At 45.1% G+C, this 27,958-nt stretch overlaps 1 protein-coding gene across 1 annotated transcript in view; it reads left to right on the top strand.

The window, feature by feature from the left end:
• Rhbdl2 (rhomboid like 2) overlaps positions 1-27,958 on the top strand; it is a 74,118-nt gene that overhangs the window by 17,288 nt on the left and 28,872 nt on the right. Inside the window, exons 2-3 of the mRNA XM_023701047.1 lie at positions 20,867-21,142; positions 23,575-23,723. Of these exons, the coding sequence (XP_023556815.1) occupies positions 20,867-21,142; positions 23,575-23,723 (425 nt within the window). The remainder of the gene's footprint in view (positions 1-20,866; positions 21,143-23,574; positions 23,724-27,958) is intronic.

Raw genomic sequence — 27,958 nt, 5'->3', positions numbered from 1 at the left:
TGGCATGTGGTGCTGGGGATCAAACCGCGGTCCCTGTGCTTTGCCAAGCTTGTTTCAAGTAGGTGCTTTAGACCACTGAGCCATCTCTCCAGCCCTCACCCATTTATTTGTTAGTAGATTTGTTTATTCATCATTTGAGCTTACACCTGATTTCTTCAGGGGCGGGAAGGGAGGAGCTGCACAAATTTTGTTCCCAGGAGTAAAAAAATCTTTGAAATGTATCCACAAGCATTTAATGCTCTTTGATGAGCTGGCATTAGAACAACATGGGAGGAAATTATTTTGGAGTCACGAAGAGAGTCTTGGGTTCATAATTCATGTCTCCTTTTTACTTTCTAAACCTCAGTTTCCTCATCTGTAAAATGTTGTTTTAATGAGGATGAGGGGAAAAAAGGAACATCACACACCAGGTGTTGCTGGGCCTGTCACAGTGCCTGGATAAACATCTGTAATCTCTTTTCTGGTGACCCCTCTTCCTGCCACACCCCTCTTAACTGGCACCTCCCTTCCCTTAGGCTCATGAATGCCTAAGACAACCCCTAGCCTTAAAAGCACCTGGGCAGACTGGCAAACAGAACTGGGCAGTGTGTAGAGGTGGTGGAGGCAGAAGCAGGCCAAGAGGCCTGCCCAAAAAGGGGGCTGAGGAGGGCAGTTCAGGTACAGACCCTGTGGCTGGCTGGCGGACTGGCAGGATGGCTGACTGTCTCTCTCTCTGTCTCTGTCTCTCTGTCTCTGTCTCTCTGTCTCTCTCTGTCTCTGTCTGTCTGTCTGTCTGTCTCTCTCTCTCTCTCTCTCTCTCTCTCTCTGTCTCTCTCTCTGTTTTTTTGAGATAAGTCTCACTATACAGCTCAAGCTGGCCTTGAACTTACTAGGTAGACCAGGCTGGTCTCTAACTCACTGTGACCCTCCTACCTCAGCCTCCTGGGTGCTGGGATTGCAGGAATGTGCTACCATGCCTGGCTTGTGTGTTTCTGAATCTGTGTATATAAGTACACAAGATGGGAACTCCCAGTACCTAAACCCAGGTCTACCAGGCCTCACGAAAGCTTGTAAATGCATTATCTCAAAAAAACATAACACTGTAATGATGTTCTTTCCACTTTACAGATGAAAAAATGAAGTGTAAATAGGTTAGCAGATTTGCCTAAGGACACATGGCTAGTAATAGATCTAGAATGACCAACTTGTATGTTAGACTCAGCTTTCTGCTCTTTGCCTGATTCCCTGCCTCCTTTTGTGTTTCTCTGTAGAAAGCCCCAAAGAGGGCGGTCACCCCTAAGTCCCTACTCCTGTCCCCCTCCCTTCTTTTTTTTTTTTAAACATTTTTTTTTTAATTTTGTTTATTTTTGTGTGTGTGTGGCCAGCTCAGCCCACCAGGGGGCGGGGCTGGCTGGCATGTGGTGCTGGGGGATTGAACCGTGGTCCCTGTGCTTTGCTTAGCTTAGCTTGTTCTAAGTAGGTGCTTTAGACCACTGAGCCATCTCACCAGCCCTCCCCCTCCCTTTTTGTGTACCTCCAGCTCAGGGCTGCTTCATCCAGACCGGGAGGAGCACCCCCTCCTCAGATTCATGAATCCACTCACTCATTTAGGGGTGGTGTTTGCCTCGGAGACTGCAAGTCCCAAGAGGGCAGGGGCACATGTGTTGTTCACAGTTCTATCCCCAGCACCTGGTACAGCCCAGGTATGAAAGTGCTCAGAGATCTTTTGTGCCTAAATAAAGCTGACAGTTATTTACTGATGTGTTTAATGGGTATTAGAGATTCAAAAATGAATAAAACAGAACTTCTCTGCTCAGCCTTGAGGAGATAGTTATTAGGCAAAGCAGAACCTAGATGTGAGCAGAGGTTGCTGAGGGCCCAAGGAGGGATAGTTGATTCTACCAGGGCCACTCTGTCCCCACTGTGTCCTTGGTGCCTAGTGCAGGGCCAGGCACATGGCAGATGTCCAGAAAGGCTTTGCAGAGCTGGAGGGGCAATGATACTTCCCCAAGAGAACAAGTTAGAAAGAGAAAGTATTCTGATAAAGGGAGCCACTGCTGAAGGTCTTAGTAGACCTTGGAACTGGGACTGCTGAGGCTCAGTGGGGCTGGAGCATCCAGTGTTTGGGGAGAAAGTGGCAAAGGATGCAGGTGCATAAATAGGCAGGGGCTGTGTTGTGAGACCCTTGGGCGCTAGGTCGGGAACCTAGATGGTATATTTGCATTTTGGAAGGTGACTGGTGCATACGGGATCTAAGAGATGCTAGTCTAAGAGATGTAAGGTTTTCAGGGCAGGGGAGGTGCCCTCTGTCTGAGGAAATGAACCCTCATTTTTTGGGACATCCTGATGGTTTGTTCATAAACAGCCACTTGAGTTGTTCTTGTCCTGCTATATTGGTAGCTTACTCTCAGCTTTACACTGGGTTATACAGCATTCCTCCTAATCAAAGCACCAAAATGTGTGAATAATATAAATTTATCTAACTTAGAGTTAATATAAGGAATTTTTATTTTATTTTATTTGGGGAAGGGCAGCCAGTAAGTTTTCTACCAGTGAGCTATCCCTCCAACTTTCTTTTATTTTTATTTTGAGACAGGCTCTTACTAAGTTTCTCATGGTGGCCTTAAACTTGTGATCCTCCTGCCTCAGCTTCCCCATAGTTGTGATAAGAGGCCTGAACAGGTTCCAGGGTGTTCTGCTTGCTGATTTGAAGTCCCATTTGCTTGCTGAAATAAGTGGTGGAGACAGAGTGGTAGTTTGGCTGCCAGAAACTGTCCCCGGCTCTGTCTGTGCCCAGGGAAAGGATGTAGAGTATGCCCTTCATCATCTTGGAAATGGTAACTTTGAAGGAATCAGTGTCCAGACCCTCAACTTCCATCAGTACTGCTCCTTAAAATGAATCTGCTCATCTTGATTATTGAAGTTCTCTTTTGAAACTTTGCTTTTCCTTTTTCTCTCCTTTGGTTTTACAAAAATTAATCATACTAGAAGGACAACTGGAGAATGCTCTGTTTCTGAAAGTGAACATGCAAAAGAGATTAATTGTGAGATAAACTGAAGAGGTTCATGCTGTACTACAGACTCATGATATTTATTTTACTTATAAATAATTGTCTGGCCAGGCACGGTGGTGCACATCTGTAATTCCAGCACTTTGAAGTCTGAGACAGGAGGATCACGTGGAGATTGAGCCCAGGCAGGAGTTTGAGGCCAGCCTGGGATGCACAGTGAGTCTAAAAACCAACCTTGAATACATAGCAAGACCTTATCTCAAAAAACCAAAATAAACCAAAGAACAAAATCATTGTTTTCATTAGAAATTTGTAGATATTTTTCAAAAAAGGTTTTTACTGCCTCATCTGCAGTATTTCATAAATGGTACTGCATTGAAGTGATCAACAGTCTCAAGTTACAGACCCCCCCCCCCCGAGATTTCTTGGGATGTGGGACTCTTGGGTGCTAGAATCAGGACACTTTTGGGCAAACCAAGGACATTTGGTTACATTGTCCTGCCCCACCTGCCTCAGAATCCTCTGGCTGGTTCTGCACCTAGGGCTGTGGTTCTGAACCTTAATCTCAGATCAGAATCACGTGATTATCCTGTTTGTCCAGTTTTACCACAGATCAATGAAGTCAGAGTCAGAGTCTCTGGGCTTGGGCACTGAGATTCAAAAAAATGTTTAATTAATTAATTAATTAATTTGGGGGTGGGGATATAACTCAGTGGCATAAATGCTTGCCTGGTAAGTGCAAAGTCCTGAGTTTGATCCCCAGCACCAAGAAAAAAAAAGTAATTAATTATTTTGAAACATTGTCTTACTGTATAGTCCAGGCTGGCCTCAAACTCACTTTGTAGCCCAGGCTGGCCTCAAGCTTGCGCCAATCCTCTTGCCTCAGTCTCCAGAATGCTGAGATGACGGGTGTGCACCACCACTCCCAGCTGTATTAAGATCTCTCTCTCTCTCTCTCTCTCTCTCTCTCTCTCTCTCTCTCTCTCTCTCTTTCTCTCTCTCTCTGACTCAGCCCATCCTGAGAGTGGGAACAGAGCATGGCATACGGTGCCGAGGACTGAACCTCTGTCCCCTGTGCCTGCATAAGCTTGCCTAAGCACGCTCTTTAGGCTGCTGAGCTGTTTTACTGGCCCTGATTTTTCTTTTTTCTGGGCATCCAAGACTAAAACTCCCTGTTTTTGAAATTTGGTGTTAGGGGCTGGGGAGATGGCTCAATGGAATAAGCGCTTGCATGGCAAGCACAGGGGCCTGAGTTCAATCCCTAGAACTCAGGTTCTGAAAAAAGAAAAAAGAAATTTGGTGTTAGAATCTGCCCTGGGCTCAGGTCTTAGCCTGGAATCTAAATGCATTTTAACAGCTCTCCCAGGAGAGTCTTACCTACAGCAAGTTTTGATAACACAGTGCTTCTATAATGTGTGCATTCCTTGGACACACATTTACTGCATGCCTTGTAGGTGTTAGGCTCTGGAAACGTGTGTGTGTGGGGGATACTGCCTGTTCTCTGGTCTCCACATTCACAGAATAAAACATAAATCAGAGACGCTATGATTTAGGTTAAAAAGTGGGTCAATGCCACGAGAGTGGTTATGGGTATTTGGGTTCTGGAAGCCTAATGTGGCATGATCCTAAATACAGATCATGTTATTTGCCACTCCTCCATGGGAACATGGAGGAGTGGGGAGTGGTCCCTTTCTCCTTGATCCCAGGCCAGCTCTATGACTAGGTTTTTTTTTTTTTTTCCATGTATATATTTGGTACAGGGTCTCACTATGCAGCTTGGACTTGTAGTGATCCTCCTGTTTTCAGCCTCCCCAGTGCTGGGATTACAGGCATGTGCCACCATGCCCGGACTCATTCACTGGTTCAGTGTGCTCTGGGGGTGGGGCCGGCACAGCATACAGGACTGGGGATGGAACCCTGGTCTCTGTGTTTGCAAAAGCAGGTGCTTAGTCTGCTGAACTACCTCCCTGGTCCTCCTGCTACTAGTGTTAACCAACAATATGTGACCAAAACAGTTCTGGAGACCTTTTAAGGCCAGGCTTGAAGAGATAAGGCTTTCTTCAAACACTACCTCTTTGAAGTTGGACCCCTCACTCAAGAGTGTTAGCTGCCCTGAGGCTGCCATGCTATGAGGAAATGCAAAGGAGAGCAAGGACAGGAGGGAAAGGGAAGGGAGGGGAGGGGATGTTCAAGAGCACCCAGGCACCACACTGATGAATGAAACCCCCTTAGACCTCCCTGACAAGAATACAGCCACGTAGATAACGCCAACTGATAGCACGTGGAGAAACTGAGCTCTCAGCTGGATCCTACCCAAATTCCTGATCCGCTGCATCATGACAGTGAAATGATGGCTGCTTTAAGGCATGAGATTCTGGAGTGATTCGCTATGCAGCAACAGCTGTCAACATAACAGGCCCACCGGAGGGAATGGCATCTCATAGCAGCCTGCCTTCCCTTAATAGCTTGTTCTGTTGAGATGGGGTCTCAGTGCTGTGCCTCCAGGCACCTGCTACCACACCTGGGCTTCCCATTAACATTAATCCCCCTTGTGTAGCTCCACAGAGTAAATCACACATATCTCTCCTGAAAGTTTCTCTAATCAATCTCTACCTCTGTTCTCCTGTCTGCTCTGCAGAACAAATCTATTAATCCAAGTCCTGGGTTCCACCTCACATATGTGTGCTGGTGGGGGAAGAGGGGTTAATAGTCTCCCCAAACTCCATCTAGCCTTCTTTATAAATTTCAGCTTCGATCAATCTCTCCTACAAACTCTATTCCCAGAACACAGCAGCCTCTCTCCTGCCTCTGGGCCTTTGGGCTTGCTCTGCTCCTCTCTGATCATTTCTCCCCTTCCTAGTCTCCAACACATACACATGAGGCAGCCTCCTTCAAACAAAAATCATCTCCCCAGGAAGCCTCCCCAGCTCTTGCCTCCCTCGCTGTGTGCTCTAGCACAGTTTCCTGCTTGTTCCTTCCCAGCATTTGTCATGTGTAAAAATATGGAGCATATGTAGTGTCTGTCTTTCTGCTGCCTCCAAAAGAGGCAGGAAGGAGTGTTTGCTCCTCCATTTGTGCCCAACATCTACCTTAGAGCCTGGCACAGAAAAGGAGCTCAGTCAGAGTTTACATCAACTGAAGAAGGGAGAGGTGGAAATGTGGAGTAACGGGAAGAGCACTGACGTTATAGGAGTCAGGAAACCCTGGCTCCTACTTCAGTCCTGCCCTTGCTAGCCCGAGGACCAGCTCTTCACCTGTCCTCAGGTGTTTGTGGCCAGTGTGGCTTGTGTGTGCTGTGCACCGTAAGCCTTCATGTATTCATGTTCATGAATCCCCATGAGAAGTTTGGAAACACTATGTCCCTTCCAGCTCAGTTAATTTTATTTTAATTTCTGGCCATGCTACATATGAAACCCAAGGCCTTATGCAAGCTAAGTAAGCGCTGTGCACTTCCAGCCTCTCTCATACATTTGTTTTGTTTTGGGCATGGGGAGTTGTTTTGGTTTGTTTTTTTGAGGCAGAGTTTTGCCTTGTATTCCAAGCTGGGTTTGAACTCACTGTGTAGCTCAGATTGGCCTCAAACTCATGGCAAAACTCCTGCCTCAGCCTCCTGAGAGCTGGGATTACAGGCATGTGTCACCACATCCAGCTATGCTGTTACGCTGAGATAATTTTATTTTATTAAGAGCCTGAACTGCTGCTATCAAGCAGAAGCAACTTCTTGAATTAGGGAGCAAACAGCTCAGGATCAGGGTCCTGTTCTAGCCCTGTGGTCTGAAGCCATCGGTCTTTTAATTCACTTAAGTAGTGTGCCTGATCTGGAGGCTTCTTCCAGACTTAGGTTTTTCAGTGTACATGAGGCATCTATCAAAGCTCATCACATCCACGAGGGAGGCTGACGCACTGAGGGTAGTACAGGACACAGGCTGAAGTGCTGGAGACTTTTGTAGCAGCAGGTATGGTTGTCACTATTAGAGTTATTCAAACAGGCTTCCCAAAAATATGCAATGTGTTAAGAAGCTCAGCCAATCAGCATGGCACAGTGGGGAGTCCCAGGATCTGGTCCCAGGTCCCTGAATTTATCCTTCTGCTTTGCTGTCCCTGGGTATGTATTCTTGGGGACCTCTTTTCCCCTTAGTTGTTCATCTGAAAAAATGAGCATAATCGTGATGTCTTCTTCATAGCGTGGACAGGAGGATCCACCAAAATAATAAGTGGAAATCGTTCTGTAGACTGGCAAGGGAGTGGCTGTATGGGAGAGACAGAGAAGCTGCTCAGCACATGACCAAAGCTCTGGTCCCATGTCTCCATCCCCAAGCGCCGTGAGGAGCCCAAGGCAGAGTCTCTTAACCCCAGTGAGCTGTGGGGAGACCTCAGGAAGCTCAGCGACTCTCGATTAGTTGCTTCTCTCACCATGAAGGCCAAATATGCTTTGCTTCAGGAAAAAGAAAAGCCTTTGGAAATGGGGGTTTGTAAAGGTACTTTTGTTTTTAAATCTTTTGCCTATTTATTCCCAGTGTGTCCTCAGAGATGGAGCAAAAAGAGAATAACTACAGTCACAAGCCCATAATATTGAAAAGCCAGTTTTTAATTTCTGCAACTAAAAAAGCATCCTTTCAAGTCATAACCACAGAGAAATTGCTGGGGCCCTGTAACTGGATGTAATAACACTTTGCAGTGTGAAGAGGGAGGCTGTTCATCTCTGTGGCCCAGATGCCTAAAGCACAGCTTCTCTCACTACCCAGGTTGCCTAGCAACACTGCCCAAAGCCTCCCCAGCAGGCAGTGATTGGTACACCCCGCACACCCTGCACAGCCAGCTGCCTGGTACCAACACATGGGCTGGGCCAGCTGTGTAAAAGCACAAAAACAAAAAACAACCAATTGAGACATTTAAATCTATTTGTTGAATGCAGCTTGGAAACAACCCCAGCTTAGGACCAAAAAAAATGTCTTTCACAGAAAAAGCGTCTTAAGTGTGCTGGCCTTCCCAGTGCCCACCTCGGCTAAGCGAAGAAGGGAAGGCGAGCCTGACTCAGTCTTCCAGGTTCTAGAGAGGTGGCTCTTTCTCCAGCCCATGGCACTTGTTCTCCTCTGGACTTTCTGTGGTAGCAGTGGGCATAGTGGGGCTTCCTGGCCTCATCCCCCAGGAGTGGTATCCTGCAGTTCTTTTAGAGCTTATACTTGGAGCTTACACTTGGGATTTCCCAGGGTCTGGTGTGGGTCTCTCTGAAAAACAAGAAGAAGGGTATATAAGGGTAGAGGGAGGGAAAGGATGCAAATAAGTAAAATGAAAATGTTCACTTTCGAAACACTTGGGGCTTAGAAATCATGAGAGCAACGCAACGCTTAAGAACTTTGAGGTAGGATGCTCAGGCTCTCCTCTCCTCCTCTGTGAGAGTTAACTGATTGTGTCAATTTGAGTAAGAATTAGGTCAGCATAGTTCTGGGTGTGGCTGAAGGGATTTTCTGAAGACAGAAGCTCCATGCTGGGTGTGAGTGGCACCAACCATTTGGCTTGCTGCCAGAAAGGAATAAAAGGGAAATGAGGAAGGAAGGCTGCTATATCTCTTTGGAGGAGCTCCAGTCTTACCTTCATCTTGGACATTGTCTCTTGGATTTCAGCTCAGATATTGCAGCCATGCAGGATAGACCCTCCGGCCCCCTGACATGGACTCACACAGGACTCTTCAGTGAACTCCAGGCCTCAACCCTTGACAGGATTCTTGGTATCTCCAGTGTGTAGCACTCCTCTATACTCTGCCGGCTGCCATTGTAAGCCTAACTTGTGAATCCTTATATGTTTACAGATCTTGCATTAAATCTAGTTTTCTAGTGAGCACTGATGGATACAGATTCTGGTTCTGAGAGTGCTCTAGAGAACGAGAATTATAAAAGTGAAATTATGATACCATGGGGGACACTGATAGCCTGGTGTGAACTGTTTAAAGTAATATGCAGTGTAGATCCATTGGCTAATCCCAATTCACCACTTTTGAGATGTGAGGAATTTAGTAACTCCATGTATGATATTTTGAATATTTTCAGCAGGTGAGGAAATACAATGATGTTGGCTGGTTGCTCTTAGCATCACTGGACAAATCAGTGAAAGAAAACAATGAGCTCAAAACATCCATAGGAAATATAAGTCTCTGAACTGTGAGGACAAATAAAGGAAAATATGGAGCTCAAAGATTCAAATTCTAGCTCCAGACACACATAAAGAATTTAAAAAGCTTTTAAGTGTGTCCTGAAAGAGAGTCTCCTCTCCATTAGCCACAAGGGTGAGATTCCTGAAATCCAATCACAGGCCCTCCTAATTTGATTGGATGAACTACAGTGTAAGTTTAATGCTCAGCCTTGAAGAGTTCCCTGAAGGAAAGGTGAGGGCCCTGATTGGAAAAGAATGGGCCCCATAAATGGGTGTGGAGATGTCTGAGAGGATCCTGGTGAGGCTGAGGATGTTGAGCTCCTAGAGTCTGATGAGATTATTTTGGCACAGGAAGAGATTTCCCCACCCACAGTGGCAGAGGCATCCCTTCCCCCACACTGGTGGCGTTGCTTTCCCACAGCATACCTGAGAAAAATAATCCTGTGTGACCAAGCAGGATAATGTGACTTTCCTCAGGACCCACCTTCAACACCCACTTTGGCCTCTAGGCCCATTACCAGGCTTAAATCACAGAAAGCTCCAAAGGGTGAGGGACATAGTGTGACCCATTAGGAAGTCTACAATTCTCCCTAAGATCTTGTTGACTTTTCTAGCTCTTATAAGCAGAGACCTGATGAGCAAATGTTTGGAATGGGTTTTCTGGGTATGGAATGGTAGTGGTAAACACACTTGGATCAAAAAGCTGAGTTTGTTGATATGGGCCTGTTAGGCAGAGATCAGAATTTTTTTCGTTTTTGTTTGGTACTGGGAATTGTACTCAGACCTTGTGCTTTCCAGGTAGGGCTCTGTGCCACTGAACTATATCCCTGGTCATTGAGATTGGAATTTAATGTTGTAGCTTGTGGAGTAGAAAATGGTATTAGGGGCTGGTGAGATGGCTCAGTGGTCTAGAGCACCTACTTAGAACAAGCTAAGCTAAGCAAAGCACAGGGACCATGGTTCAATCCCCCAGCACCACATGCCAGCCCGCCCCGCCCCCTGGTGGGCTGAGCTGGCCACACACACACAAAATAAATAAATAAACAAATTAAAAAAAAAAAAAAAGAAAATGGTATTAGTAATTTATTTGGCTGGTTGATGAAAGTATGGACCAAAAGATGGCCCACTATAAATGGGTTAGAGATGCCTGATACTCTCTGGTTTGCTGCTGATAGGGGATTTAGAGGCTTAGGGAAATGGGAAGGTTGGATTGGATTTCTCAGGTTAAATCTAATCCTCTACACTGAGATGATCTAGAAAATGAACACTTCACTATCACCTTGAGAAACAAATTCATGAGGGGAGCATCATCATCCCTGAAGAGCCCTGATGTCGCTCTTCTCTGTCTGCCAGGCCTTACAGTGGGGACCATGATTACTCAATTGGGAAACTTAAGGGCAGTGGGTTTAATTGGATCCTGGAGTGGCCGGGGTCAAGGGGCAGCACTTATGCACCAAGGGCGAGGTGCATGCACTTACCAAATGGACGGTAGAAGCAGAAAGTGACCAGAATGGGCTGACACATGTTGACCTACGGTGTTGACTGATTAGCCTCAGTATTTCAAAAGTAAAATGGATGGGAAGGCCACAAAATTTTTACTGGATTTATATAATCAAAAATATTTAAGGACAAATGAACAGAAACCTACTTCAAATGATAGTTACAAGCATTCATGGCCCCTGAAAACCAGTTGCCGCATTTGCGCCAATTTACAGACTCAGAACCCCTTGAGTGATGGGGAGGCCACATCCCCTTGAGGAAGGACACTGGTGACGACCAAAACTTTATACAGTCAATCTTTCTGCCCTGCTTCCCCAAAGGGACCTATGGCCTTTTACTAGGGTAACTGTACACCAGGAAAAGAGAAATTATCAGACATTTGGGCAACTCCTGGGCACTGGTTCTGAACTAAAACTGATCCCTTGGAATCCAAAGCAGCCTTGTGGCCCTCCACTAAGAGTAGGGTCTATGGGGTCAGGTGACCAATGGAATTTTAGCAAAGGTCTGACTCACAGTGGGTCCAGTAAGTCCTCAAATCCATCCAGTAGTCATTTCCCCTGTTCCAGAATGCATGATTGGGAACGGACATATTCAGTAGTTGGCAGGATCTTCATGTTGATTCCTTAACCTGTAGAGTGAAGGCTATTATGGTTGAAAAGGTGAAATAGAAGCCATTAGAGTCACCGATGCTTGGTAAAATAGTAAACTAAAAGCAACATTGGATCCCTGAGGGATTACAAATATTAGTGCCACTGTCAAGGACTTGAAGGATGCAAGGGTGGTGGTGACCAGCACATCTCTACTTAATTCTCCCATTTGGCCTATGCAGAAGATGGATGGGTCTTGGAGAATGACAGTGGACTATGGTAGATGGAATCAGATGGTGACTCTGACTGCAGCCGTTGTACCAGATGCAATGCCTTTGTTTGAGCAGACTAACAATTTGCTTTCAGCCGGCAAGGCCAGCAATACAGCTTCACTGTCTTACCTCAGGGTTATATTAACTCTCTGGCTCTGCGTCACACCTTAGTTTGCAGGACTTTTGATCGCCTTTTTCTTCCACGAAGTATCATACTAGTCTACTTCATTGAGGATATTATGAGGATTAGACCAATCACTCTGGAGACCAGCCATGCTGGATTTGTTAGGAAAGCATTTGTGAGTCAGAGGATGGGAAATAAATCCAATGAAAATTCCAAGTCCTCCTACTTCAGTGAAATTTTTAGGAGTGCAGTGGTGTGAGACATGCAGAAATATCCCTTCTAAGGTAAAAAGATAATTTGCTGCATCTGGCTCCCTCTACAACCAAAGAGACACAATGCCTAGTGGGCCTATTTGTGAAATGGCCAGGATTGGATATATTGCCCACAGGAGACCAGATTAAAAGGAATTACAGAACCTTTATTAATTACCCGGCAATCCACGTGTTCCCCTCTCCATCTGGGAAAACAAAAGGCCCAGTTCTTTGTTCTCTACCTGCTTTTACAGTTTCTCTGTTGCTATGGCAACTGGGCAGGAATGTAGTGCTCCCTATGTCCTATAGGTGCAGGGTCATGGCAGGAATGTAACGCCCCTATGTCCTATTGGTGTGAGGTCAAAGGCAGAGGGATTTATGGCTAAGCATGGGCAAATAGTCTGTATCTTATTGCCCTAAATGGGTTCTGTCTCTCCCTTATCTCTTATATGTTTTATGAAGTCTGACAGGGCAGGGGAAAGGGTAAGGAATGGGGGTCATTTAGGCAAAGCTGCTTCTATGTACATATTCAGGCAGGGGTTAAACTAAATTGAATTCTGTCTCAGTCTCTTCTACTTCTAAGATTGAATAAGGTATTATGCTGACACCATCCCTTACATTTGGATTTTGGAGACAACACATTCCTCACTTGTGTATTTTATTCCAGTCTATTTACAGAGTGACTCAGAAAGCTGCTAGTTTGAGTGGGGCCAAGCTGAGCAGGCCCTGCAACAAGTCCAGGCTGCTATGCAGGCTGCTTTGCCACTGAGACCCTATGATCCAGTAGATCCAGTACTTGAAGTGGCAGTGACAACTAGGAATGCTGTTTGGAGTCTCTGGCGGGTGAATTGCAGTGGAACTCTAGGATTTTGGAACAAGGATCTGCCAGCATTTGAAGACAAGTATTCCCTTTGAAAAACAGCTCTTGGAGAAAAAAAAAAAGAAAAAAGAAAAACAGCTCTTGGGGCAGCGATAGCTCAGTAGGACAGTGCCTGTTTGGCAAGCACAAGGTTCTGAGTTTGATTCTCAGAACCAAAAAAAGAAAAAAGAAAAATGGGTTTTGACTTGTAACTGGGCCTTAGTGGAAACTGAATGTTTGGCCATAGGATACCAGGTTGCTATATGACCTGAGTTGCTCATCATGAGCTGGATATTGTCTGATCCACCAAGCCATAAAGTTGGATGTGCACAGCAACAGCCCATCATTAAATGGAAATAGTACATACATGATTGAACCAGAGCACGTCCAGAGACTATAAATAAGTTACTTGAAGAAGTTGCCCAGATGTGCATGGGTCCTTCTGTTTCCCAGCATGCCTTATGGGGTGTACCATTTGATCAGCTGTCAGAAGAAAAATCTAGGGCTTGGTTTATGGATAATCCTGCATGTTAGGGCAAGCACCATCTGAAAGTGGGCAGCTGTAGCATTCGAACCCCTTTCCAGGATGTCTCTGAAGGACAGTGGTAAAGGGAAATTGTCACAGTGTGCAGAGCTTCAGGTCATGCACCTGGTGGTACATTTTTCCTGTACTAGTTCCTGGTATACAATTATAGGTGGATTCATAGGCTGTAGCCAATGATGGCCAGATGATCAGGAACTTGGGAGGAACATGACTGGAAAACTGGTGACAAAAATATTTGGGGAAGAGGTATGTAGATAGACCTCTCCATTTGGGAAAGGGATGTAAAATATTTGCATCCCATGTAAATGCTCACCAAAAAGTGACTTCAGTGGAAGAGGCCTTTGCCAAGCAAGTGGATCCTAGAATAGGATGACCTGTTCTATGGGTAGTAGTCAACCTCTTTCCTCAGCCACCTCTATGATTGTCCAGTAGACTCACAAGCAGAGTGACCATGTTGGCAGGGATGGAGGTTATGTGTGGGCTCAGTAGCATGGATTTCCATTCACCAAGGCTCTAGCCACTACTGAATGCCCAATAGGCATCAGATACCAATACTGGGTTCCCGATATGGCACCATCCTCTGGGGTGATTTGCCTGTGAGCTGGTGGCAGGTTGATTACATTAGACCTCCTCATCATGAAAGCACAGGACTTTGTCCTAATTGGCACAGACATTTATTCTGGATTCAGGTCTGCCTTCCCTGCGTGTAATGTTTCTAGCAGAACTACTGTCCATGGACTTACAGAATGCCTTCTCCATCGTCATGGAGTCCCACACAACACTGCCTCTGGCTAAGGAACACATTTTAGGGGTAAAGAAGTGAGAAACTGCACTTACGCTCATGGAATTCACTGGTCTTACCATGTTCCTTACCATCTGGAATCAACTGGATTGATAGAAAGGTGGAATGGTCTTTGGAAGACCCAGTTACAGAGCCAGCTAGGTGGCGATACCTTGCAGTGCCGGGGCAAGGGTCTTTCAAAAGGCTGTATATGCTTTGAATCAGCATCCACTTTATGGTACTGTGTCTCCCATAGCCAACATTCCTGGGTCCAGTAATCAAGGGGTTGAAGTGAGAATGCTACCACTGACCATGACCACTAGTGATCCCCTAGCAAAATTTTTGCTTCCTTTTCCCATGACCTTGTTGTGCTGTGCTGGCTTAGAAGTCTTACTTCCTGAGAGAGTAAAGGTTGTATAGAAAGCACAATAATGTCAACTTAGTGAGACCCTGTCTCAAAATTTAAAATAGAAAAAAATGTCTGGGGAATGTGGTGCAAAGGCCTTGGAGAGACCAGGCAGATAGAGCTGCACCAATCCCCGCTCTAGGAGCCGGGTGAGGGCAGCCCCTGGGCTGCTACTGTGTGCACAGTGCTGCCTCCTTTGTCACACCTGGTGTGGATGCTGAAAGCTGCCCTGACCCTTATGTTAAGGTACAAGAAGGAATTTGGAACATTGTTTTGATAAGTGTGGCAGCCAGTGCAGAAAGTGCACCTTTCAACAGAGAGAATGAAACTTCACAAGAGACGAAGAGAAACACAACTAAGCAATTGTTTTTCTTTTTTGAGACTTTAAGTGCTTAATATTCAGTACTATTAAAATGCCTCAAACAATGAACTGTATAAGTAACTTCATGTCTACACTTACAGAATTATTTAGGGACTGAAGCAGAATCATGTAAACATTCTTGGCTGGGCCCCTGTATTCCCTCGTTCGTGGTGGTCCACTGGTACCCTGTAGAATATATTATTTTCCTACTTTCGATTGGCCCAAACTGGTTCTGCAGAGCATGTTTCTTTTCCTGCCTTTAATAAATGTGAAATTTCATGACCTTCAAAAAATTATTGCTATAGTTTATAATGTAACTTTAGAAGATACTATGTGTGATATGTAGTGAATCAGGGTATCTGAAAGTTCTTTGGAAAAAAATTTCTTGCTAATGTTAGTGGTCTCCTATGTGAATCTCTGCCTTTGTCTCTGTCTCTGTCTCTGTCTCTGTCTCTGACAGGGCCTGGATGTGTAAGCCTTTTGCCTCAGCTTCCCAAGTGCTGAGATTACAGGTACACACTGCCGTGCCTGGCTATAAATCTCTTTTGCTAGGGTTTTTTTTTTTTTTTTTTTTCCAGAACTGGGGATTAAACTCAGGCCCTTGTGCTTACCAAGGAAGGCTTATTCTATTTTCTATTCACCTATCTCCCCAGTCCCCCGCCTTTTTTTTTTTTTTTTTAAAGGAAGACAACTATTTTGGGCAAACAAGCACAGTCCTGTCCTTCTAGTCTTCATCCAACGCTCTGGCTCAGTGACTCATAGCACATGTAGTGCTTATGCCAGGCAAGGCTGAGGAGTCAGAAAATGCTTCCTATATTTTTCTTAAGAACACTTGCCCACTGTGAAGGGAAGGTTTTGTTCTTGATGTGCCAGAAAGGCTGCCATGTCAAAACAGAAGCCTAGAGGCATCCTAAAGGTCTGCCCTCATTTCTTACTGGCAGAGAGGGCACATTTCACACCATGCCACTCAGTTTTGATCTGCATGTGTGCAACACTGCAATGGAGTGGGTGGCAACAACTTGCTATAGATAAAAGGTAGGAGGTGTGGCATGACACCATGCAAACATTTAAAAAAGCCCAAGAATGCTGCATGATCTTTGCTTAGTGAGTAAGAAAGCACAGTCTGGTAGTACGTAACCTGAATGAGTGCTACCGTGACAGAGAGACACCAAGTAAGTAACTGGACAGCTGAGGACACATTTGGGTCTCCGTGAGACTGTCATGTGATCACTGCCGCTTGTTTTGTCTTGATAGTCCTGCTCTATACAGTTGGACCTCCCCAGATTCTGACCCTTCCTGATGCTGTATCCCAACTTTCACCTAGCGAGCCCCTGCAGTTAATATGCAGGCCCCACCCAAGCAAAGACAGAATTAATGACCTTAGATTAGACTTGCTTCTAGAGGCCCTACTGAAGGAAACCTTGCACCCAGGGAGCATGTTTCATTCATCATGGTGTGAGGAAGCACTAATGAAGAATTGGAATGGTCAGAAAACGTGACAGCCCTTCTGAAGTCCATTAGGTTGTTTACAGTTTTTCACTAGTGTAGCTAGTTGTGCACTGTACATCTTTGGACTATAGCTTTGTGTACTTGTTTTTGAGATAGGGTGTCACTAATGTAATCCAGGCTGGCCTTGAACTCACTGTATAGCCCAGGCTAGCCTTGAACTCACAGTGATCCTCCGGGGTCAGCTTCTTGAGTGCTGGGATTGCAGGCGTGTACCACCATGCCTGACCTTAGCTTTATGTGCTTGCTTAGATACATTTTGCTGGGTAGAATTCTAAAAGTAAGATATTCTGTCAAAAGGTTTATGCATTTTGTATTCTATAGAAGCTGCTTATTGCCTTCCAGAAGGTGGCATCAATTTGTGTCCCATAGACAGCTGCCTTTCCCACACAGTTTCACCAGCGTGGGATGTTCCTGTCTTTATCACTGTGGCTACTGTGACTGGTGACATTCCAGGGGTAGTTAACTGCATTCCGAAATACATGTGTGGGACAGGAGAAACAGGAGTAGGAGGGCTGGGAGTGTCAGGGACAGGAGGAGCACCTGTGGTGGAGGGGAGACCAGCAAGAGAGAGGTTCCTGGGCAGTGCCAGGGAAACAGACAGGTCGGAACGTTGGACAGTGAGGGTGACTGATGAGAAGTAGAAATGAGAGGCAGCAAGTTGCCACCAGCATGCTTGGCTCCATTCCGTTTCCGATGCCTTCACTGTATAAGCCAAGGAAGAGAGCTGACCAGCAACCGGTCCCCATGGGGCAGATCCCTCCTCAGCACAAGACATTTTTAGGCATTTGTGTGCCCAAAAGGATGAGCTTGAACTTGTAAAAATTTCTGGAAGTTTTTTTTTTTTGTGTGTGTGTGTGTGTGTGGAACCAGGGATTGAACTCAGGCCTTTGCACTTGCCAGGGAAGCACTTATTCCACTGAGCCATCTCCCCAGTCCCTTTCTGGAAGTTTTGAAATCTATTTCTTTGTTTGAGGAGGTGCTGGGGATTAAACCTGGGAACTTGTCATGCGAGTCTCATTTTCTACCAGTGAGCTACCCCCAGCCCTTAAAATTTGAAGAAAAAATCTGCAGCAAAATGTAATTCTTATTTTTCTAGCTACTTTAATAAATGTGACATTATATTGTGATCAATGTGGAAGTTTATTTCCTTATATAATGATCGCATATGGTATTTAGATTCACAGTGGAGCTTAATCATATACTGCTAATCATTACATCCCCAGCTTGTTTTTTGTTTTTTTGAGACAGGATCTCCCTAAATTGTTAAGTTGCCCAAACTGAGCTTGAAATTGGTGATCCTGCTGCCTCAGCCTCCCAGAGTGTTGCAAATACAGGCATGCACTACTATGCCTGGCTGAGCTTATTTCTCCTCTCTCTCTCTCTGTCTCTGTCTCTCTGTGTCTCTGTCTCTGTCTTTGTGTCTCTCTCTTTCTCTTTCCCCCTCCCTCCCTTCCTTCCTCCTTCTCTTTCTTCCTTTCTTTCTTCTTTTTGAGACATGGTCTCACTGTGCAGCTCAGGTGGGCCTGGAGCGCACTTTGTAGCCCTGACTGTTCTCAAATGTACAACCATCCTCCTGCCTCAGGCTCCCAAGTGCTCAGATTAGGATTACAAGCCTGCACTACCACACACGGCTGAATTTATTTCTTAAATGAGTTAATATTTGTAGTTAAAGTCTGCTGATTGTAAATCCACACTGTGGTTTTGTCATTAGAAGTGGTAAAATTAGAAGTAATTATCAATATACAAGAAGTAAAACAGCCAGTATATTTATAGACTGAATGTGTGACCCAGGGGTGTGGGCCACTAAGAAGGGAGTGGATTCAGGGCAAGGGTGAAACTTGCTCCTGACAGCAGATCAGAGGCTGAGGTAGGAGGATCACCGTGAGTTCAAGGCCAGCCTAGGCTACATAGTGAGATCAAGATAGCCTGAATTAGAGCAAAACTTTGACTCAAAAAACTTAAAAAAAAAAAAAAAATCTGCAGTAAAGAAAAAGAATTCCCTTCTTTTCTAAATGCATTGATGTAACCTATTGCAGTATGGAAACTAGCCTAATAAGATTCACTTGGAAATAAATTGAATTTGATCTGATTCCCAATAAACTGCCTGAGAAAGCAGGCCCCAGGCTCAGTTCTATCCCTCCCATCTACCCAACTATCCTTTTACAAACCACCACACCTACTGCCAATTATAACTGTTACAGAGTGCTTCACTGTGTGCCTGCTACCATTCCAGGTGCTTGCATTATCTCAATCTCCTGAACAATGCTGTGAGGTAAACCACTAGCACCTTCTCTTTAATCTGGTGTCTGAGGGTTTCCCAGTGAGTGCAGGGCTTATCATCTCACCTAGCAGTGCTTCCTAGGTCTGTGTCCTCAAGAATTGAAAGCAGGTATTTAAACAAGAGTGTTCCTAGCAGCTCATTCATAATAGCCTAAAGGTGGAGACGACCTGGTGTCCACTGGCAGATGCATGCCCACGCAAGACATAGTGTATCCATACATGCTACATTATGCAGGAAAAGGAAGGTGTAGTGGTTGATACATTGTGTGTACTTGGCCGGATGACTCCGCTGAGCACTTCCGCGCACTTCCGGCTGGTGGGGGTCCTGCTCTGGGGCTCAATTGGTTCTGCCCCCAGAGTGACTCAGCACAAAGAGTCCACGTAAAGAGGATGAAGAAGTAGTCGATCTTCCACTTCGTCAGAGGAACTTCAGACTTCGCATTCGGCTTGGACTTCATCGCCTGAGACTCTTCCACCTCCGGCTTGGATCCTTCACCTTCGGTCGCAGACTCTTTGGGACTGAACTCCTCAGTCTGGGGTGTGCAGAAGCCCTCTGCACATTCCCTCATCTGACTCTGTGGCTGACTATCGTAAGCCAACCTTGTAATTCCTTACACATTGTATATCTTGTGTTAATATTTGTTTCTTATATCTGTTCCTCTAAGTAAAACCCTGACCAATACAGAAGGGGATTCTGGTTCATTGTGCATCGTAGATAAACCTTGACAACATCATTGCTAAGTGAAAGAAGTCAGACACCAAAGGGCACACACCCTAGAATTCCACTTGAGTAAGCGCTTCAGAACAGGTAAATCCGTAGGGCCAGGAAGCAGCCAGTGGTGCCAGAAGCTGGTGGAGAGGATGTGGGGGAATGAGTGTGATGGGTGGGTGGGGGCTGTCACGTGGGATGACGAAAAGGCTTTGGAACTACACGGTAGTGATGGGTACATAGCACCGTACATGTACTCGATGCTCCTGTGTGGGTGTACATGCTGAATGCTTAAGATGGTAAATTTCATGTTACATGAGCTTTATCACAATTTAAAAAAATGTAATCTGAGGCTTGGAAGAATTAAATAATTTACATAAAATTATGTTACAGCTGATGTGTGGCATCTGGCTCCATGGCTCATATTGGGTTTTTCTGGACACAAGATCTCCCTGTGTAGCCTAGGCTGAACTTGAGCTTGTGATCCTCCTGCCTTTTCCTACCTGAATGCTGGGATTACAGCCCTATGTCGCCTTGCAAGGCTGGTTCATTTTTAAAATTTATTTATTTTTTATTGAAACCTCAAACAATTAATTAATTAATTAATTAATGTATTGTGGCCTGCTCAGGCCGCCCTGAGGGCAGGGCTGGTGTGGCTTGTGGTGCCAGGGATCAAACCATGGTCCCTGCGCTTTGCCTAGACAGCTGCTTTAGGCCACTGAGATATCTCGTTGGCCCCACACTTTTTATTTTTAATTGAGATATTTTTAAAAATGATATTAGTGACTGAACCCAGGGTTTTGTTCACTTAACACAAGTGCTCTACTCACTGGACTATATCCCCAACCCTTTTTGCTTTTTGAGATAACGCCTTGCTAAATTGCCTAAGGCTGGCCTTGGGCTTGAGATCCTTCTACCCTAGTCATTCAAGCAGTTGAGATTATAAGTGTGAGCTGCCATATTTAGCTTTTAAAATTTTAGTTAATTAACTTGCAGAGAGAAAAGAATGCACAAAATTTGTTACATTCCTAATGTATGGGGAGTATTAGAGTCCATGTTTTTTTGTTTTGTCTTTTTTGAGACCGTCTCCCTATGCAGTTTGGTCCAGCCTTGTATTCACTTTTGTAGCCTCCAGGCTGGTCTCAAACTCACAGCGACCCTCCTGTCCCAACCTCCCTAGTGCTGGGATCACAGGTGTGTGCCACCACCCTGTTCCAGGCCAGGTTGGATCCCAGTGGATCCCGGGCTGACATGCGGGGCCGGGGATTGAACTGGGTCCCTGTGCTTACCAGGTAGGTGCTTATGTCTCTGAGCTATCTCCCCACACCCAGTCCATGTTTTTAATAAAAACCAGTTTGAAATAAGTGAATATTTTATTTTGGGCCACTTACGAGGTTCAGAGAAGTTTAATCATCTCTAGCCACTTCCCGTCAACACACAGGAAAGGTCTGGGAAAACAGTAGCTGTGCTGGGATCCTGAAAAAGAGCTACAGCCTGGAGACCAAACAGTTGCGTGTGTCTCTGATGCTCCTGTCCCCTATAGGTGGAGGGAGGACCCAGGACAATGGCTGCTGTTCAGAGCATTGAGATGCATTACATGAATGTCCCTGTGGAGAGAGCACAAGAAGGAGAGCAGGCGGAAGAGCAGACGGAAGAGCAGACGGGCGAGCCTGGGGATGGTTCCCATCCTCCCAACAGCAGTAAGGTCCACAGGCTCATCTTAAAGTGGATGCTCCCGGAGCCGATCCGGACAGCATACCTGGAGAGAGCCAACTGCCTGCCCCCCCCTGTGTTCATCATCTCCATCAGCCTGGCCCAGGTACATGCTGTGGGCATAGCAGATGCCCCCACATGGACTGTGCAGGGCAAGTAGGGGCAAGATCTAGGTCTACCGAAGAGACTGGGGAGGGAGGAGAAGAGGGCTTTGCAGAGGCAGGGGCAGCATGCTCCAAGCCTCCACTGCCGGTCCTGGCATCCCTGCATACTGTCTTTGCAGCCCAAGCTTGAGTTTCATTCTCAAATCCCCAGCCTGGCAAGGACTGTGATTTCTTGGCTTCATTTTATCTTAGATGGCTTCGTTTTATCTTCTGTGGCTTCATTTTATTTTAGATGTTTGGGGTCTTTAGAAACCGAAGAATCTTGGAGGTGCAGATTGTTTTCTCATGAACCAATTAGATAGGTTGGCAGGGGCCCTCCGGGGCCATATGTTTAGGAGAATCATAGGCTGCCTCAAATTGCAGAGGACAAAAGTAGGATTCTCAGGCATATTCTCTGACTCTGATTGGGCAGTGGACTTGGAAGTGGATGGCTCACCCAATGGCAGGTCTTAGTGACTGTACCAGGGCCAGGCTTCTCCTGGAGGCAGAACCTTTTCTACTCTACCATATAGTACCATATCATACTGTACTGAACCATACTGTACTATACTGTGGCAGAGCATGGCTGTTCATGGAGTGTGACCTAAAGGGCCTGTGACATCCCCAATGCTCTCCTGTTAAATCCCCCTGATATCTCCAGCTTCCCTATCAGGAACTGAGCAGGACCAGGAAGAGGGATGAAGAGCAAGGGGCTGGAGTGATCTGGACTGTGAGGCAGTGACTGCTGTGGCCGTTTCCCATAGTAGGGCCAGGCAGGTGCCAAGGTATCTGCCTCTTACAGAAATCTTTTTATTTTTAAGTAGGTTTTTTTTGTTTTTTTGGCTGTGTTGGAGAGTAAACCTAGCACCTTGCAATCACTTTACCATTAAGCTACATCCCTACTCCTAAGTAAACTTTTGATTTGGAATAATTTTAACTTTATAAAACAATTGCAAAGATAAACTAAGACTTTTGAACACCTATCACCAAATTCTTGAATTGTTAATATCTGATAATTTCATAGTACAATGGTCAAAACTAAGCAACTAATGCTGGTATAGTAGAGGTTGACTATCCCTTATTTGAAATGCTTGGAACCAGAAGTGTTTCGGATTTCACAGTTTTTCTGCTTTCAGAGCATTTGTATACATTGACTACCAGTATCCCCAACCTGGAAATCTAAAACTCAAAATGGTTCAAAATCTGAAACATTTTGAGCACCAACATGATACTCAATTCTTTATTTTTTCAATTTTTGGAGGAATTTGGATTCAGATTTTTGGAGCAGGAATGCTCAACTTGTGCTATTAATTAAACTCCTGACTTTATTTGGATCTTATGAGTCTTTCTATTAATGTGTTTTTTTTTTTTCTGTTCCTCAGGTTCCCTCCAATCCAGAGTTTCACGTTGCATGTCATGGCCATGTCTCCTCTGTTTCCTCTGATCTGTGACAATTTCTCAGTCATTGTTTTCCATTGTGACTGATCATCTTGACTCCCACTGGCCAGATATCCTTTGGGATATCCTCCTAGTCTGAGTTTGTCTGATATCTTTCACACGATTAGACCAGAGTTCTGGGCTTTGGAGAAGAACAGTAAAGAGGTGCAGTGCCCTTCTCCTCACATACCAGGAAGTAGAGAACTTCCCTGGGGTGCTGACCTTCACCCCTTGATCGAGGCAGTCTATCCATTGTAAAGTTACTATTTGTACCAGGTTCATACATTATAAAGCTGTACTTTCAAGGTTTACTCATTGTAGAGTTACAATTTTTCCTCTTTCCTTGCTTTAATCTTTGGAAGCCAGTATTGGACTTAGTTGTATATTAATTGTACTTGTGAGCTGGGCTTGATGGCTCACAGCAGTAGTCCCAGCACCTGGGAGGCTAAGGCAGAAGGATCGCTGCAAATGTGAGGCCAGCCTGGTGGGCTACATAGTGAGTTCAAGACCAGCCTGAACTGCATAGTGATACTGTCTCAAAAACACAACAGCAAAAAAACCTGTGATTGTAAATGAAAGATCAAGTGGTGGGGCCGGGGAGATGGCTTAGTAGAGTAAGCATTTCCCCGGCAAGCACAAGGGCCTGAGTTCGATCCCCGGTTCTGCCAAAAGGAAAAAAAAATAGATCAAGTGGTGATGCCACCATGGAGAGGTGAAGGCAGTGGGTAGAAAGAAGAGTGTTAGAGGTTAGTACTGATTGTAGGGTGTTGAAGAGCAGAGGAAAGGAGATTTAGAAAGAATCTTCTTTGCAGTGTGGTCTAGTACTCCCAACCACCAATTGCTGTCATCTTGTGACCCCCCCCCCCACCAGAGAGCTGTTACTCAAACACATCTTCTGGGCTGTATGGGGCATCTCTGGAGAAGTTGTGGTTAATGTTCCTGTCTGCCCCTTTGTCAGCTGGCAATGTTTATTTACTATGCGGTGTGGAAGCCCCCGAAACAGTGGATTACCTTGGACGCAGGCATCCTAGTCAGTCCCTTTTCCTACCGTCCTGACAAGAGAGAAGAAACCTGGAGGTTCGTCTCCTACATGCTGGTGCATGCTGGGTAAGGAAAAATGGCTTGAGCCACTGGTGTCAAAGTGGCTATGTGTAACAGGGACTCCTAACATGTGTCAGGAGCTTTGTTATTGGTAAGGCACTTTCATGGCCATTATCTTGAACTCACAGCAACCTAGGAGGCAAGCATTTCTCCCACTGTTTTATGGTTGTGATATAGTTTTTTTGTATGTTTGTTTTTAGACAGGGTCTCACTATATAGTCCAGGCTGGCTTTGAACTCATGTTGTAATCCAGGCTGGCCTAAAACTCACAAGAATCCTCCTTCCTCAGTTTTCCCAGTGCTGGGATTACAGGGGTGGTCCACCAAGCCCAGCTATAGCTGTGATAAAATCACAACTGAATGAGAGTGAGGACTTCAACCCACTAGTGCAGTGCATTATCAATGCCTAATATTGATACTGATACAGCAGCACTAATGAGAAGAGACCAAAGCATTATCACACCAAAAGCAGGTTCCTCTTGGTGGATGGATGTTGTTAACTGCTCTCTGTAGGTTATGAAGTGGTGAAACTGCATCACCAGTCTGTCTCCCTCCCCAATCCCATGCTTTAAAAAAAATTCATGAACATTTTGAGCAGCATGTAACTCTGTTGTTCATCTTAAATGGCGCGGGTGATACTTGCCCCCTCTCTGTGTTGGTTACTATTTCCTAAGCCCTGGCAGCTTTTCCTGACCTCAGCACCTCCAATGCCCCATGCCCACTACACCACTGTCACTAGGCACCTTGCTGTGGGCCCCACCTCCTGGGTGGAGTTGTGTGGTGTCAGCTGCAGCCAGCCTCATCTGTGTGACCAGCCTAGCTCCAAATTGAAAAGGACTTTTTTATTTCTTTTTTTTTATTATTATTTATTTATTCATTTATTGTGTGTGTGTGGCCAGTTCAGCCCACCAGGGGGCGGGGCTGGCTGGCATGTGGTGCTGGGGGATTGAACCACGGTCCCTGTGTTTTGCTTAGCTTGTTCTAAGTAGGTGCTTTAGACCACTGAGCCATCTCATCAGCCCCAGGACTTTTTTATTTCTTATGGTGTTGGGAATCGAACCCAGGGCAGGGCCTTGTGTGTACAAGGCAAGAGCTCTACTCCTGAGCCCCAGCCTCAGCCCCAGATGACTCTTCGACTTGTGGCTAGATAGGTGTCCACGGAAAGTTGTAGGATTCGGAGGGTTAAGTCCAGGATAAAACCCCTAAATGCCCATTTTCTGTAGACTTTTCCACACTTTAGTTTTCCACTTAACAAATGTGTTTTGAGCAAATGTGGCTTCTGCATTTAAGGACTTCAACATTTTAGGGAGAACAATTTAAATAGTAGCATAAGGCAGCATATTTTTTTTTAAATTTTATTTATTTGTGTGTGTGTGTGTGTGTGTGTGTCTCCAGCTCAGCCCACCAGGGGGTGAGGCTGGATGGCATGTGGTGCTGGGGGATTGAACCGCGGTCGCTGTGCTTTGCTAAGCTTGTTCTAAGTAGGTGCTTTAGACCACATCTCATCAGCCCCAAGGCAGTATATATTATAGCAGACAGTAACTACTTAATCTGTGTCTCAGTTTCCTTATCTGTAAAGTGAAGTTATAGCTCATGAGGTTGGGATTAAGTAAGACAACAGCTACAAATTTCATGTAGTAGAAACACATAGTAAGGCACTAAAAAGAATTGCAAGGCTGTATGGGACTTGTCACATGTGGGGTTGCATAAGGTAGAAATGCTTTTGGGTGCAAACAACAAATCTAACTCACGGGGCTTCAATGAATAGGGGGCAATTTTTCCTCATACAGAAAGTTCAGAAGTATGTAATGGGCTCATCAGTTTAGTGAAGCCAGGGCTCTAGGTCCTGTTCTGGCTTCTCTGCTATTCCCTTGGTCATTCCTGTTTGCAAGTTGGCTGCTGTATCTCTGCATTCAGAGTGAAGAGAGGGAGAAAGGTGCTCTTTCTCACCCCACCCCTTTTGGTACCAGGGATCGTACTTGGGACCTTGCACTTGCCAGGCAGGTGCTTATAGTGCTGAGCTATACCCATGACCCTGTCCATCTCTTTTGTTAAGATAGGAGGTCTCTTAAAGGTCTCCTGACAGCACTATTACCTCCCCCTCCCTCCTGTTGAGATAGGGTCTCACTATGTAGTGTAGGTTGGTTTTGAGCTCACAGTGTAGCCCAGGCTGTCCTCAGACTTGTGACCATCCTCCTGCCTCAGCTTCTCTAGTGCTGGGATTATAGGCGTGGATTAACACATCCAGTTAGGAGCAGGCATTTCTAATTTAAAAAAAAATTCCAATCTTTGTGTTTGAGGACTCCAAAACACTAGTACAGTTCTACCTTGGTTCACAAACTTAGTTTGTTCTGTATTTGTTTTTTTTTTTTTACTCTTTTTTTTTTTTTAATTTTTTTTTTAATTTTATTTATTTATTTGTGTGAGTATGTGTGTGTGGCCAGCTCAGCCCACCAGGGGGCGGGGCTGGCTGGCATGTGGTGCTGAGGAATTGAACCGTGGTCCCTGTGCTTTGCTGAGCTTGTTCCAAGTAGGTGCTTTAGACCACTGAGCCATCTCACCAGCCCTCTGTATTTGTTTTAAAATTATTTTTGGTCTTTTCAAGACAGGGTTTTTCAAGACATGCAGTTCAGGCTGGCCTTGAGATCATTTTATAGCTCTGGCTGGTCTCAAATTCACAATGATCTTCCTGCCTCAGCTGCCCACATGCTGGGATTACAGGCATGCTCCACCCCGCCTGACACTTCTATAACTTTAGGAAAGATAGCCACCTGTGGGAAGATGGCTGTGGTTGTGTTCATCACCTGACACAGCATTTGCGTACAGAAACAGAATTTTGCCCAATGCTTGCTTGTGAACTAACTTGTTTGCAAGCAAAAGCATCCATGAGCTGAAGGGCCACCTTACATCTGTCCCTGCTGCACCATTCCACGCTGCATACATATCACCTCTCACGTGGCTTTGAAGATAGTTTGGGCACTGATAAGAAAGGTGGGTGCATGGAAGGGCATTGGGGAGGTCATCTGTCCCACAGAGTAGGACACAAACGCTCTTCTGTAACCTTACAAATATTTGTCAGGTAAATGAAAGGAGTATGGAAGCTCCTGCCCTGGGAAGATCCAAGGCTAATTTTGAACTTTTGGTTTAATGGGAAATCGCCTTAAAAAAATAAAAATTACGCTGTGTGACAACTAAATTAAAGGTAACTATAATGTGAGACATTTTCTAATTATGTTTAGAGATTCTCCAGAGGCATTTATGGGGTTTAGTAAGCAAGATAATAAGAATTTTATTTTTTTTACTATATTTTTTAAGAGTAGGAAAAATTTATTGAAAGGTAGTATCTAAGAAGTTCAGAAGGGGGCCTGAAACTATTTAAAAATATTTTTACCAGGCTAGGATGTAGCTTAATGGTCGAGTACTTGTGTAACATGGGCAAGGCCCTGGGTTTGATCTCCAGCACTGAAAAATGAGTGTATGTTTATTTAAAGACTATAGTACTACTCGCATTCAAATGTGTTAGATGCCAAATTGTAGCACATAGCAGTTGCCAACTTATCAAGTGTTAAAGGTAACTTTTTAATACAGAATCAGGAGTAAAGCTTCTCTTGCCATCTCTGCATCAGATGATGAACACAACCACAGCCATCTTTCCCATAGGTGGCTATCTCTCCTAAAATTATTAAATTCCTGAGGCTTCAAGATGCTTTTGCTGAAAAATCTATTGAAATTTAAAGTGGGCTTGGTGGGGCTGGTGAGATGGCTCAGTGGTCTAAAGCACCTACTTGGAACAAGCTTACCAAAGCACAGGGACCGCGGTTCAATCCCCAGCACCACATGCCAGCCAGCCCCGCCCCCTGGTGGGCTAAGCTGGCCACACACACACACACACACACACAAATAATAAATAAAAAATAATAATAAATAAAGTGGGCTTGGTGGCACATGCATATAATCCTATCACTTAGGAGGGTGAGGCAGGAGAATTCCTACAAGTTCAAGGATAGCCTGGGTCACACAGTGAGTTCAAGGATAGGCTGAGCTATATAGCAACACTCTGCCTAAAAAAAAAAAAAAAGAAAGAAAGAAAGAAAGAAAAAGAAAGAAAAGAATCTATTAAAATGTAAACTACATAGGATTTTAAAAATCTATTGAAATTCACACTCTGTGAATTAGGATTTTCTCAAAACTGCAATGGAAGAGGGCTGGCCAAATAGCTTAGCAGATCAAAGTGCCTGCAAG

This window comes from Octodon degus, unplaced genomic scaffold (genome assembly GCF_000260255.1).
Source record: "Octodon degus isolate 3935 unplaced genomic scaffold, OctDeg1.0 scaffold00130, whole genome shotgun sequence".
Taxonomy (NCBI): domain Eukaryota; kingdom Metazoa; phylum Chordata; class Mammalia; order Rodentia; family Octodontidae; genus Octodon; species Octodon degus.
This window is presented reverse-complemented; position numbering and strand designations above follow the sequence as displayed.